General features: G+C 41.7%; 2 protein-coding genes across 8 annotated transcripts in view; one reads left to right on the top strand and one right to left on the bottom strand.

Annotated features, from left to right (window-relative positions):
* itsn2a (intersectin 2a) overlaps nucleotides 1–5,666 on the top strand; it is a 48,552-nt gene extending 42,886 nt beyond the window's left edge. Inside the window, exons 31-39 of the mRNA XM_030047686.1 lie at nucleotides 367–550; nucleotides 689–787; nucleotides 1,299–1,466; nucleotides 2,226–2,438; nucleotides 2,608–2,729; nucleotides 2,816–2,898; nucleotides 3,561–3,644; nucleotides 3,776–3,949; nucleotides 4,628–5,666. Coding sequence (XP_029903546.1) covers nucleotides 367–550; nucleotides 689–787; nucleotides 1,299–1,466; nucleotides 2,226–2,438; nucleotides 2,608–2,729; nucleotides 2,816–2,898; nucleotides 3,561–3,644; nucleotides 3,776–3,949; nucleotides 4,628–4,779 — 1,279 coding nt within the window. The 3' untranslated portion in view covers nucleotides 4,780–5,666. The remainder of the gene's footprint in view (nucleotides 1–366; nucleotides 551–688; nucleotides 788–1,298; nucleotides 1,467–2,225; nucleotides 2,439–2,607; nucleotides 2,730–2,815; nucleotides 2,899–3,560; nucleotides 3,645–3,775; nucleotides 3,950–4,627) is intronic.
* fam228a (family with sequence similarity 228 member A) lies at nucleotides 5,001–11,385 on the bottom strand. 7 transcript variants are annotated; one of them, XM_030047695.1, is made up of 10 exons: nucleotides 11,161–11,239; nucleotides 10,904–10,912; nucleotides 10,543–10,625; nucleotides 8,059–8,253; nucleotides 7,904–7,981; nucleotides 7,605–7,799; nucleotides 7,264–7,344; nucleotides 7,041–7,104; nucleotides 6,690–6,873; nucleotides 5,001–6,071 (listed from the first exon to the last, which is right to left on the bottom strand). In XM_030047695.1, the coding sequence occupies exons 3-10, from the start codon at nucleotides 10,621–10,623 to the stop codon at nucleotides 5,984–5,986; spliced, it is 966 nt and encodes a 321-aa protein (XP_029903555.1). In that variant the 5' UTR covers nucleotides 10,624–10,625; nucleotides 10,904–10,912; nucleotides 11,161–11,239; the 3' UTR covers nucleotides 5,001–5,983. The 7 variants fall into 7 exon arrangements, with proteins under 7 accessions (XP_029903555.1, XP_029903549.1, XP_029903551.1 ...); XM_030047689.1 differs by lacking the exon at nucleotides 11,161–11,239 and adding an exon at nucleotides 11,031–11,067; XM_030047691.1 differs by lacking the exon at nucleotides 11,161–11,239 and adding an exon at nucleotides 11,031–11,067 and having other exon boundaries at nucleotides 5,001–5,891.
* Between the last annotated feature and the right edge of the window lie 1,826 nt (nucleotides 11,386–13,211).

Genomic DNA, 13,211 nt, shown 5'->3' with positions numbered 1-13,211 from the left:
AGGGGAGATTGAATGTTCACTTATTTTGAATGTATTCCAACTCTCTGCTACCTCTATTAGCTCTTTACTGGCTCCCATCTGCTGAGGGGAAGCAAAAATAAGAATGGACTATTGTTTAGAGACTGAAGACAATAGATCTTTAACCAAAGGTTAATAGCTAAGATAAACAAAGATAATCTGTACTCACTGCCTGTGTGAGCTTCATATTTAACGGCATGCTGGAAAAAGGAGTGAGCGGTGTAGGAATCTTTCCTTGTGCCATCATCACCTTTTGTGTGTTTTTGCACAGGCACAGCTTAGCTCATGCTCATGCCCATGTGAGAACAAAGTGTGTATATGTGTGTCTAATGTGCTTGTGTGTCCCAGGGCGCTGCGTGTGCGTAAAAAGACAGGTGGGGAGAACATGCCGGTCCAGGTGATCGGGGACCTGCTGGCCTCCGAGCTGGCCCACATGCAGCCCTACATCCGCTTCTGCTCCTGCCAGCTCAACGCCGCCGCCCTGCTGCAGAGCAAGACCCACAGCCAGCCAGACTTCAAAGACTTCCTCAAGGTGAGCTGGATCATGGGAAATGGAGTTCTTCTGAAGAATTGCTTCATCGAGTACCATTATTAAGCATGTAGTGTTATGAAACAAGCATAATAATCCCATAAACCATCTTTATTGTCTCTCCCCTTCTCACGTGAGCAGAAGATAGCCACTAACTACCGCTGTAAAGGAATGCCACTGTCCAGCTTCCTGCTCAAGCCCATGCAGAGAATCACACGCTACCCCCTCCTTATAAAGAATGTATGTGGAACACACACACACACACACATTAACCAACATATCTTGGAATGTGGAAGTAAACAGCTGGTTGGACTTCCAGTTTTTTTCCTACTCGAAGCCTTGAACAAAAAACACTGAATCCATCTAAATAAGGTCAATAACAGTGCATTAAAACCACTAGATTTTGATTTTGTATTTCCTGATATAACCGGATGTTAGGGTGGGACAGTTTTTTGGAGAGGTCATTCAAAAGTGTCGATGACCAAGAGGATATCAGTTTTTCAGTTTTAACATTTTGTTGTTTGTTCTACGGTTTGAAATTTCTACAATTGCAGCGTGAGGTCCGTTTAAATTCAAAATATTCTGATTCACTGTAGAGCTAATGTGTTTTATTCATCTCAGCTGATTGTTAACCCATTCATTCTAAAAGAAACCTCCTTTGTTTTCCGATGGTTGGTCGTGTCGTTTCAAAGAAAGTGAAGCATCGCCCTGTCTCTCTTCTCTCACCCTTTCACCTCGTGGTGTCGCTCAGATCCTGGAGCACACCCCAGAGGGCCACGCGGACCGCGGCCCGCTGAGAGAAGCCCTGGAGCGGGCAGAGGAGCTGTGCTCGCAGGTCAACGAGGGGGTCAGGGAGAAGGAGAACTCAGACCGGCTGGAGTGGATTCAGACCCACGTCCAGTGTGAGGGACTGATAGAGGTAAACATATGCAGACGTGATGCGTATTAATGCCTTCCCTCCAGCACACACCCGCAAAATTCAGCCTGTAGCCACATTAATAATAATCAAAGCAATCGTGGGCATAAAATGCAACATATTTCTGAGGAATTAAAAACTCTAATATTCCATTTGACAGCTGAATATTGAATTGCTAGTCGGCTAATTGCTACCCCAGTGGCACACAGGTATTTGTGGTTGAATTGAAGCTTTGTTATTTTTCAGGCATCGAAACATTTTAATGTCTAAATTATTAAACAAAACAGCTGCTCAGCTCAAAGAGTCTGACTCGACGGAGGGGGGAATGTGATCGGTGTTTCGACACACCGAGGGAGCAGCTTGTTCTGCACAAAATAATGTGGGATACGTTCAGTGCAAGAGGGGAGCTCATATTTTCATTAGCGATATGTGTAGCATTACATCATCAACATATCATTACCTCATTCATTTTGGCACATTAGGATAACTGCTGCAAATAATGGAGACTATTACTAAGAAGATTAGTAGCCTCTCTAACGGCCTCTCAACTGCTGGATTGCTTTCTCTTCTTTTGCTTTTCAAAACAAAAGCACAACCCTGAGGGGGCGAGGAGCAGCATCCTTTTTGCAGCTGGAAGCAATGGGTTTTTATGGGCAACGTGATCTTAATTTTGAAAAGCAGGACTTCACTAATTCACCGACTGACTCCCTCCTTCCCAGTTTCTTTGATTTTCTTTCCTTTCTTTCTCCCGCCCTCTTTCAGCACTTGGTCTTCAACTCGCTCACTAACTGCCTCGGGCCTCGCAAATTGCTCCACAGCGGCCGACTGCACAAAACCAAAAGCAGCAGGGAGCTGTGGGCTTTCCTCTTCAACGATTTCCTCCTCCTCACACACAGCGCCAAGCCCTTCTCGTCCTCGGGAGCAGACAAGCTCTTCAGCCCTAAGACCAGCATCCAGCTCAAGATGTATAAAACAGTGAGCAGAGAAAACCATACTGAAAATGTAGAGCTCTGTGTCTTTGTGTTTTCAGTAAATACAAAATTCTGGGTTAGGCTCACTAATTGATTCATTGTTCTGCAGTATACGCAGTGTCCCTTATCTTCATCCTGCCCATCTGTCCACCCATCTGTTTATCCATCTCCAGCCACTTTTTCTGAACGAGGTTCTGGTGAAAATGCCGTCCGATCCATCCAGTGATGAGCCACTGTTCCACGTCTCGCACATCGACCGCGTCTACACACTCAAGACTGAGACTTTGAATGAGAGGTACACAAGCACATGGACTTTCACACAGACCTTACCCAATTACTTCTTTACTTTGTGCATTATTAATATATTTGCTGTGTTTGTAGGACAACGTGGGTCCAGAGAATCAAAGCAGCATCTGAACATTTCATAGAGACTGAGAAGAAAAAGAGAGAGAAGGCTTACCAAGGTAAAAAGTCATTTTCCACTAAGAAAACATAATGACCTTGACCTTTGACCCCATGTGTTATAATCAGCACCATCTCCACACAGCAGGGATGGACCCACGCTGCTGTTTGCTGAGGGTGACATACACAAGATACTCAAGTTACTGAACAACACACATATGGAATCAGAATAGGAGGCGTGGCAAAATTTGGCAGGGTGTGCAAGTGATGCACAAGCCAAACGTAATTTGGCAGAACGCTGAATGTGGTTTGAATGTTTATAAACAACCACTCATGTATTCAGTTCAATTCAATTCATTAGGATGAATTCATTTAACTGCTGTTCAGTCTAATTCAATTTAATGAATTCAACTCAACGTGTTATTGTCCCTGAGGTGTAATTTGTCTGGAGATTGAACACATACAGCAGATTCCAAAAAAGTGTAAAGGATAGGGAGAAAAAAGCACAGTGGGTAAGAATAAATGAATAAATACATCCCTACTGGGATTTAACAGAGGCATAGAAAGGGGAAGAAAACGGGCCCTGTGCACGCCAGATATAATAAAGAATATTGCAAATGCTCAAAACGTGATTCTAAAGATTGATTTTTTTCACCAAGCAGAATTTGTAAGGGTGTGTTGTGGGCCACCTAAATGTGATGTCTTGTGTTTGGTCAACACACAGCACGTTCTCTGAAGACCAGCGGTATTGGTCGACTGCTGGTGACCGTCACCGAAGCCCAGGAACTGAAGGCCTGCAAGCCCAACGGTGAGGCTCCCTGGTGGGGTACAGATCCCACTGCGCTCCCCTGACCCCTGATCAACTCATAATACATTCCTTAAAGTTCCTTTTCTTCAGAGTGTAGCTAAAAATCTTATGTAATGGACGTTGTCCTCCAGGTAAGAGTAACCCGTACTGTGAGCTGACCATGGGGGCTCAGTGCTACACGTCCCGACCGATCAGCGACACCCTCAACCCCAAGTGGAACTTCAACTGCCAGTTCTTCATCAAGGATCTCTATCAGGACGTGCTGTGTATCACCGTGTTCGAGAAAGACCAGTTCTCACCAGATGGTGAGTGGATGAGAGAAACACACACATGCTGATAACACACGGATACACAAATGATAACAAACAAAATATTTCCTCACCTAGACTACAACTCAACTACTACAACTCGCAGGCCTTCTATAGGTCCTATAACCTCAACCACATCCCCAGTTCCTGAAGACTGTGATTGGACAGTGATTACACTCCATTTTGGCTCAGTTGTTGCAGTGTTTTGGTTTAAATACAGTAAAGATTACTATAGCTACTGGACACATGTAATGATGTGCTTTGCCTTTAGTTTGCATCTCAGTGGAAAGCAATACAGCTGAGTGGACTCCATTTCAAGGTGGCTTGCTTCCAATATTGACACGATTTCAGCATTTCATTCTTTAAATGCAAATCTCCAGTCATTTTTCAGGATAGAGATGAAATGGCATGTAAAACAATGTAATGAAGAATTAGCTTTTTATTTTGGTACATGTTGCTAATAAAAAGGAATGCATTTGTTCCACTGTAATAGTCAGCTTTCAGTGTGATCTGAATTTCTCTCCATTAAATTTAATGGCCATGGTAAGCATCTGAAGGAAGATTGACCAGTCAATCAATCAAATTAAATTTACTTCAGAAGAGTGCTATACAAATATAGTTAGCATAGATTCTTTTAAAGCAGCTCCACTAAATCACCAGTTTGTGTCGCTTCAGATTTCCTGGGTCGCACTGAAGTCCCGGTGGCAACCATAAAGAAGGAGATGGAGAGCAAAGGTGCTGCGAACCGTCGTCTACTACTGCATGAAGTCCCTACTGGAGAAGTGTGGGTCAAACTAGACCTCCAGCTTTATGAGCAGACCAAATGAGGCGGAGGAACGCCTACGCCAAAGGCTCTCACAGGCACACAAACACACATCTACACGCCTGGAAGTGCCTATTTATCCCACAGCATGTGATGCCATGATAAAGGTGTGGATTCTGTTCTTACTGACTGCCATGTCCTGCCCTGAGCCTGGCCGACCAGTTTAAGTGGCCTCTACTTTGAAGACCTTGCCAAAAATGCAGAATAAAAAGCTCAGTCTTAAAGTCTTAAAAGGTAGTAATTTATTGGCGAACATGACAATGTTGAGACATGTGTGAGTTGAAATGTCAATATAATTGCCAATACTTTCATGTTCACCATGATAGAAACACAAGACAGTTTTCACAGCAACCATTTGGACATGAACTAGCAGACAAATAGAGGTGTTGCTAATGATATTAATTGAGAATCTGTTCCATATGTGGTCTGATAAAGTCAGGGAACAGAATCTCAGTTAAAATCATCAGTAACACCTCTGTTTACCTGCTATTTCTTGTCAAAATGGCTGCTGTGAAAAAGGTTTATCAGACACATGTGCCTTAACTGTTAACCAGATAAATCCCTTAAATATTTTGCTGTCACCTTTACAGATATGTCTACATTACTGTTTCCCTCTTAATGGTGGAATGTGTCAAACATTATCTTCATTTTAATATGAATACAAGCCTCAAATGCCTTGTTAAATATACATAAACCAAAATGAACTGTTGAGCTCTACTATACATATCCTGGTGTGAACTATCACACTACACATCTGGACTGTTGCACACTAATGTACAATGTGATGTACCAAGTTAACCTTATGATCCAGCCATGAGGTGAGGTGTGCCTTTCAAATCCTGGAAGTAGCATGAATAAAATTCACATAAATCTATTTTTTTTTGCACTATGGCTGAGTGTTTGACTGTCATACTCATCCCACACATGGGTTTCCAGAACTCTTATGCAATAAACCTGTTCCAGATATCTACTACAATGTCTTACAGAGGTCAAACTCAAAAGATCCACTGCTCAAACTGTTTATTTAGTCATGAGCTTCAAGGTTGCTAAATGATTCATGCTGCCAAACTTGAAGTGGTAGACTGATTGGGATGCAGCCAGCGTAAGGCTGTGGCTCTGTAAGGTAGTCAGAAGTGGATAGTTGGTCAGGGTCACAGTAATTTGAAATTGTTAGTGTGCAGTGTGTTAGAGTGCTGGTTGTGCCAACGTCATCTTCTGGAGGACCAGCAGCCACTCCGATAACATCTTCCATCTGTTGTGGCAGTTGATATGATGTGAAATGGTATTGTACTGAACCTGGACAAGACATGCACTGGGTGAAAATCTACTTCTTGCCAAAAGTAAATGTAAGCTGTTATTTAGGCTATTTAGGTTACCTCTGTTATACATTTAATTCTTTGTGGTATAAAGTCAGTAGATTTACATCTCAGGCTTCATTTTCCTACTTTCTGTAGAAGCCATTCTCTGCCTTTCATTTTTATTTGGTATGAAAACATCTTCCTCAGACATCTTCCTCAAAAATAACTGAGTAAGGTGGTATCACATTGAATTTGATGTCTTATTAATTTTGTCAAAAAACCTTTTTGTTTTATCACTATGCCACAGTACTTGACCACAACAGTCAAAAAATAAAAGTTCATAAATAGTTACTCTGTCATCCTACAGATATTTGTTACGTTTGTATTTTAAGGCAGAATTGCTAATGGAATTGCAACAGCTAAAATCCATACAGGTTAGACAATGAAATGCTTCGATATTTAAAATGAGAAAGACGGGCAAATTTGAAATATCTAATTACACATCATGCATAAAATGATGCGATGTAGAGTTAATGTAAATAACTAGTGGGCTGTAATAAACAGGCTTTGACTGACACATAGAATGAAATTCTCCTTTAATGCTGTTCATTTCTACCTGTTGGACTTCTTCTGCTTGGTCTGAACCTTCACTGGAGGCTCTGAGGAGGCACTGAGTGGAGAAACAGCCAGTAGGGACAGCAGGCCCAGGTCAGTCTGTGGGGCTACAGAGCGACTGAGATGGGACAGATGAGGCAGATCATCTTCACGTAGCTCCTTTGTTTGTCTCCCTGTGTAGTTGCCTCCCAAATCAGAGGAGAAATATTTTTTTTAATTTAAGAAAGCACAGCTTGGTGGACTTATCTCCCTAGCTTTGAGAGAAAATCCCGGTGCTGGAATTTTGCCTGTAACTGAAGTAAATGTAGGTCTCATAGTTTCTTGTAGTGAGAAGGAAATAAAACCTAGATACCTGACTCACAAGAATGGGCTCCTCTCTTTTCCTTCAACCCCTCATGTGAGGCAGATGTGTTGTGCTAAGGATAGGACAGCTAATTAATACCAAGACAAACATAAACATGTTTATTATGCTTGTGTATAGAATACATTTTCAAAATCATTTTTAATATATAAAGTCAAATATTTCAAGGATTCAAGGATCTTTGTCATTCCAACAAAAGTAGTAGTATTCCTACCTTGAGGTAATGTGGTTTTTTGATGTTGATGAGGAAAGGATTGTACTCTTGTGGGTCATAGTTTTCTAGAAACACAAAACCCTGATGACAGAGGTTCCAAAGAGAGAGATTAGTACACAGCACTCCCTCTTGAATAACTGGTTTACATCTATTTTTTCTCTACTGACCAAATTAGTAGAAAACAAACCACTTTCCACATGGTGTAAAGATATGCAAAATGATGCAGCATCACAAAACTAAAGCAAAATCTCTTTCTAGTAATGACATCTGATAAATTAAATCTCTATGAAGTGGTTGCATTTCAGGTATAGAATGAAATAAACAACTCTTGAGCCCACTACCTTTTTACTGCAGTGTTTGATGTAGTGACTGTACGTGATGCGGCGCCTCTCGGCCTGCTCACGCCAGCGGCTGGACATCCGCTCCTGCAGCCTCTTCTCGAAGGGTATCCACACGTGCTGCGTCCAGCGCTTGTGTAACAGCTCCCTCTTCCTCAACTCAGCTGTATCGCACTGCTCTAGGAAACACTCCAACTCCTCAACACAGACACATAATGTGCTATCACATCACACAACACAGAAAAACGTTATGCTCTGCAATGATGAGCAGAAATCAGTAAATGACACATCCAACGCGTTACCTTTACAAAGTCATTTTCAGTGTCCAACAGAGGTTGGATAATCACTCTCGTCTGTTCTTTTTCAGCCTCCAGCTTCGCCTAAATGGTGCACATGGAGTAAGACAATTCACCTGCTGTTACAGAGTGCATGCACAGGATGTGGTTGTGTGCAGTACCTGCAGTTGTCTGAGGGGAGGATGAGACAGCCTGTGAATTTGGGGGCCCTGACGTGGTCCAGAGGCACATGCCTCATCCTTGTTCCCAGCTGTCGCTCCCCCACTGGTGCTCCTCATCTTCACACTTCTCCGAGACGAGGTCTTCCTGCTCACTGATGCATATGATGCCCAATCTCTCAAATTTCTTTTGAGCTCCTGAAACACAAAATGTTTACATTGTGATCCATAAAAAATATATACTCAACTGTGCCAATGGTACATCTTTATTTATAAGGCTCTCTTAGGTCTGCTATCATCCTCTTTGATCTCTTAGATTTAAGAGAAAAGTAACCCCAACTATAGGCTACATTCACAAAGCTTACTTTTACTCAAATTACCTAAGGTATGAAAAGAGGTGGGTAAGAGAGATTAGTATCTGAACAACAGATCTTTAGGCTACAGATGTATTTGTACAACATAGGTCCTTTTGATAACTGATTTTTTTTAATCCTTGTCTCTGAGCCTCCCCTGAAACTTTTTGGCACTTTGAAACCTGGATTTTAATGTATCTACTTATATCTTTGTGTTGTACTGCTCTCTAGTTGCTGCTGTTTTGGCTAGCTCTTTTTTTGCAACAGAGATTCTGAATCTCAAGTGGATTTTGTGGTCAAAGAAAGTTAAATAAATAAAATAGTTACATGAAGTTAGCATGAAGTGTGCAATATTTCTAGAAACTCCCCATAGCTGATCTGAAATTGTAAAATGTGAATACAGGATTTTGACTATGCAGTGCTTATTACCAGTGTTGTTATGGCAAATGTTAGTGCAGACATGTCCTACTGAGGATCAAAAACTGTTGAAAAATATAAATCACAGAGCTCCAGAGGGAATTTTTTTTTTTTTTTTTTTTTTTTTTTTTTCAAATCCCAGCTGGTGTTCACAGACAGAGCAGACACAATCCTGTAGGTGCACAGAAGGCAGCAGAGGCCAACACAACAGGCAGTGAGAGATCATGTCACTAGCTGGAAACCTGAGCTGCTCCTCACTGTCACACACACACACACACACGTACAGTATGTAGGACATGCACACTGGTGCGCTGTGTCCTTTGTTTTGTGACTTGGCAACTGATGGCAATGGAAAGACAGTCTTCAGTGTGACCTGTGTGTCATGTTTCCATTATGGTTTATGCACAGGGGTTTGCTCTTTTGCATTTCACCTCATCTAGTATCCTGACATTACTTTCCTGTTGTGCCCATCTGACATGCAGTGGCTACTGTTCCTGTCAGTCAGAGTAACCTGAAACATTTTTATCCATCCCTCCTAATACCCAAGATTTTATCATCATGCATTCAATTATGACACAGCACAGACAAAGAAGATAGAAGGGTAACCATGCATCCAGACAGGCATGCCAAATGACCCAGCCTGGCCAGAGTACAGACACACAGCCTCCACTCCATAAAAGACTGGTGATAAATTATTAGTTGGCAAGAGTTCACAGTTTCACCTTTTCAGACTGGAGGGAGAGCAGTTCAGACAGAGAGATAGTAGGGTTAGAGGAGTGCTTTTACCCTGAGATGGCATAAACAGTGCTAAAACCTAATCTGAGTGTATCCAGAAAGTGCAGTAATCCTGGCAGGCTATGTGAATGAGTGATGCTCTCTTCCCTGAAAGGATCATATCGATGATTATAAACAGAGGCTTGTTTACAATTCACTCCATTCATTAATTCCAACAAAACCATTTTGCAACTCGTGTGGGTACTTAAGATTTCAAAACATATAATTAAAATCCCTCCATTTTCAAATTTGAATTTTTGGTTCAAACACCCACCTTATGATGTTTTGCTTCCGCAGCAAACAAAGTCGTCACCATTCATAAACCACAAAACCAACCATTTCCCCTGGGATTATTTTCAAGTGAAGCGACCGTTTAACTCTGCCCAATCTCAAGTCCTCAGAACACAACAGTGCTGCTGCTTTTCCGAAAAACTCATGCAGATAATTTTATTACAGTGATGGAATACTGGTGTGAAGAAAGTTTGAAGTCTCTGAAAGTTCATTTTCATACCGTAGAGGAATGAATGGAAACCAATGATATTGCACTTCTAAAATACGACTGCTTTGGGAAAAGATTACCAGAAAGGTGATGTGTAGGCTATACATTTGTAGGTATTACACTAAAAATGCAAAATCACTGGTATGGTCCTTTAATAACCTCTTGTAATAACGACTTATCAGGCCTTTACACAGCTTATTTCACAACTGGTTGGACTGCACAGCCCCCAGGGGTTAAGTCTAAATGTGTAGCAAGCCAGGGCGACACTGAAAATGAAAACATTTGTTCAGCAAACACTTTTTCAGAATAAGGAAAGTGTAAAAGAGATAAAGATGATGTGTATCAATGTAATCAAACATGAAAGACACCCTATAATTAGGTTAAAAAGCGGTACCTACTGTCCTACTACAATAATAGTAGTCATAATACATGTAACTTTCTTACCCTGGACTTCAAAGAGTCGAGAGGAAAAGAGGCATGGAAGGTGATCACACCATCTGCAGTGTTCTTCCTCCTCAGAGACATGCCTAAATTTGTGGGGAGACATTTGGATTTATGAATAATCACTTACTTAAAGCCTGGGGGAGAGAGAGACTAATAGCCTGCCATGAATCTGAATGTGTGCGTTATCTTCGGAGCCACACAGGCCTGACTACACTGTCTCAGAGCCTGCACAAAATGTAGACTGCATGAAATTAAAGCAAGACAGGCTAACCCACACGCAGCGCTGTAATATTTAGCTAGCAGGTGACCCAAAATGTATAAATTGAGGCTTAACGCAGCGCAGTGTTATGTGTTTTCTTACCTGTGCTGACTTGAAGAAGTTCGGGTATCAATTACAAAACATAACAAACGTGAGGTACTTTTCTAACAGTGACAACTCCTTGCATTTGGTGACTAGACAGTTTGGTTATCCAGCTAGCATCTGGAACTGATTTCAACAGGTGCACTCATGTCAGTTGACATTAACAACCACGTCAGTTAACGTTAACGGCGCCTAAATAAACACGTAGAAACAGTCAGAATAACGTAATCTACGTAGGTTACAGCGCAGCAAGTTACCCGCAGGGTCTCACAGCAGCTTCACCCGACAACACACCAGGATACTGGGGTGGAAAGAGGCGGCTCCCCAGCCTGCAGTGTCAGCCAGCGGAGCCGCTCCTTCCCCGGGCCCGCAGGTGTCCTACCTTCTGGAGGGTTTCCGTTGCCATGGCAGCGGCGCACCAGCAAGCAGGACGAGAACGCGCACAAGACGTTCTCGAGACGCACGCGGCTGCCGGTGTGTCAGGGGCGTCAGTTCATCCAAGTTAATTAGGCTGTTTGACAATGGAGATCACCTGCAGTTAATTAATGTGCCATTTGCCACCGCCAAATTCAAACATGTCGATGTCAACGTGGAGTATACTTCTGGTTTCAGGGGCAGCGCTGACATAAAAAAAATACCTGCTAGTGTCTCTCCGGCGTTATAGTTCATGGTGGTTTCTTTCTTTCTTTCTTTCTTTCTTTCTTTCTTTCTTTCTTTCTTTCTTTCTTTCTTTCTTTTATTGTATTGTATTTGTTATTTTTTGCCAGTTGATTTATTTTATCGCTCCCAAATAAATTCTTGCAATTTATGTTTATTTATCCATTTATTTATTTGGTTATTTGACATTTATTCTCCTTTATAACGGTGAAAAGTACAACATCAAATTGGGACTCATAAGCTTAGGCGTCCACACCTTGTGGCCTAGTAACTACCTTAAAGCAGCGCACGTGTAGGTCAAACCTGGCCACAGACGGATTTTTCTGTCCTTAGAATATGGGCAAGATTAAGTTGGGCTATATAGGCCTATACCAATCGGGGTAGAATCAGAATCAGAAATATTTCAATGATCCCCGAGGGGAATTTGGGTCAGTTGCAGTTGCTCAAATTCTCAAGAGAGGAATAAGCAATAGTGAAATTATAAGAAATGGAAAAAGAAATTAGAAATTATTATGTAACAGAAAAGAGTAGGCTAATTCATCTCAGACTCTCCAGGTGAAATATTTAATTTTTAAAAAAAAATTCATTCGTCTTTATTTCAGTTAGTATCATCTCTTCATAACATTTGATGTCATAATTGGATGTTAATGTGTACCAGCGTTGGTTATTGTTAAGATATACGGCCAGTGAGACAGCAGGTAGGTGATGCTGTAGGTAATGCCTCGCGGCTCCGCTAGGGGGAGACACGCGCTTCTCCGTTCAATACAAACAAGTGAACGACAGAGTTGCGTGTGGTTTTCTCTCTCACTACTATTCTCCCTGTTTGAGGTAGCCTAATTACTTATACAAAGCACTGTAAACTTGGCAAAACGTTTAAGCAGTATTTATGATGTGTGATATGATATGTACCTATGATGTTATATGAAAGAAATTATATGTTTTGTACTGGTTTATTGCAAATTCAAGCGATGCGTTAGCTCGCTCCCGGAGACCGCGGCCGTATTGAACTGTTGACCTTGTCGGGCGCGCCATTTAAGTTGGCTACTGTTATATGAATGCTTGTGCAGTAAGATAAAAATGTTAATTTGTCACTGAGGAGTTCATGTGACAGTTGAAATAAGTTAGTGGGCTAAAACCACATTTCATATGTCATTGTCACGTAGGCCTAATAATTTGATTTGAAAAGATCATTTGAAAATGTTAGAAGTTAAAATATATGTGTGTAAGGGTGTCTGTGGTACTGATACTGAATGTGGTGAGTGTATTTCTGGTTGAATATAAGTTTTGCTTGTATAATTTGAGAAATTATTAAATACAGACACGTGAATGACAGCTGCTTGCGTTTTTCCTCATTCTTCTGAGTGAATGACAGCTGCTTGTGGTTTTCCTCATTCCTCAGTCATGACTACTCCTGTTTAAGGGCACGACAGTGGCACATCAATGTAAAGCAGGTCATTACAGACTAGAGAAGTGTAGCCTGATGGTGTTGACACCTGATGTGCACTTTGGTGTCCCGTCAGGACTTCACCATAACGACGACACCTGCAGAGCAAGCGACAACTACTTAATGTTTGGGTATTAGCACTATAAAGACACGGAGAGCTTGGCCAGAGCCACAACTTGGGACTTTAACTGCTTCGTGTCATTCCGT

Source organism: Myripristis murdjan, chromosome 24, assembly GCF_902150065.1.
Source record: "Myripristis murdjan chromosome 24, fMyrMur1.1, whole genome shotgun sequence".
Lineage (NCBI taxonomy): Eukaryota > Metazoa > Chordata > Actinopteri > Holocentriformes > Holocentridae > Myripristis > Myripristis murdjan.
Note: the sequence above shows the minus strand (reverse complement) of the source record. Positions and strands in the feature narration are given on the sequence as shown.

What these genes read in the sequence shown, in the direction of transcription:
- fam228a (XM_030047689.1), bottom strand. Translation starts at nt 11,064, where the DNA reads ATGTCAACTGACATGAGTGCACCTGTTGAAATCA. An exon ending in TCGACTCTTTGAAGTCCAGG is followed by an intron (nt 8,254 to 10,542) that starts GTAAGAAAGTTA and finishes TTTGTGTTTCAG; the next exon opens with GAGCTCAAAAGAAATTTGAG. An exon ending in AGCCCATTCTTGTGAGTCAG is followed by an intron (nt 6,874 to 7,040) that starts GTATCTAGGTTT and finishes CTGATTTGGGAG; the next exon opens with GCAACTACACAGGGAGACAA.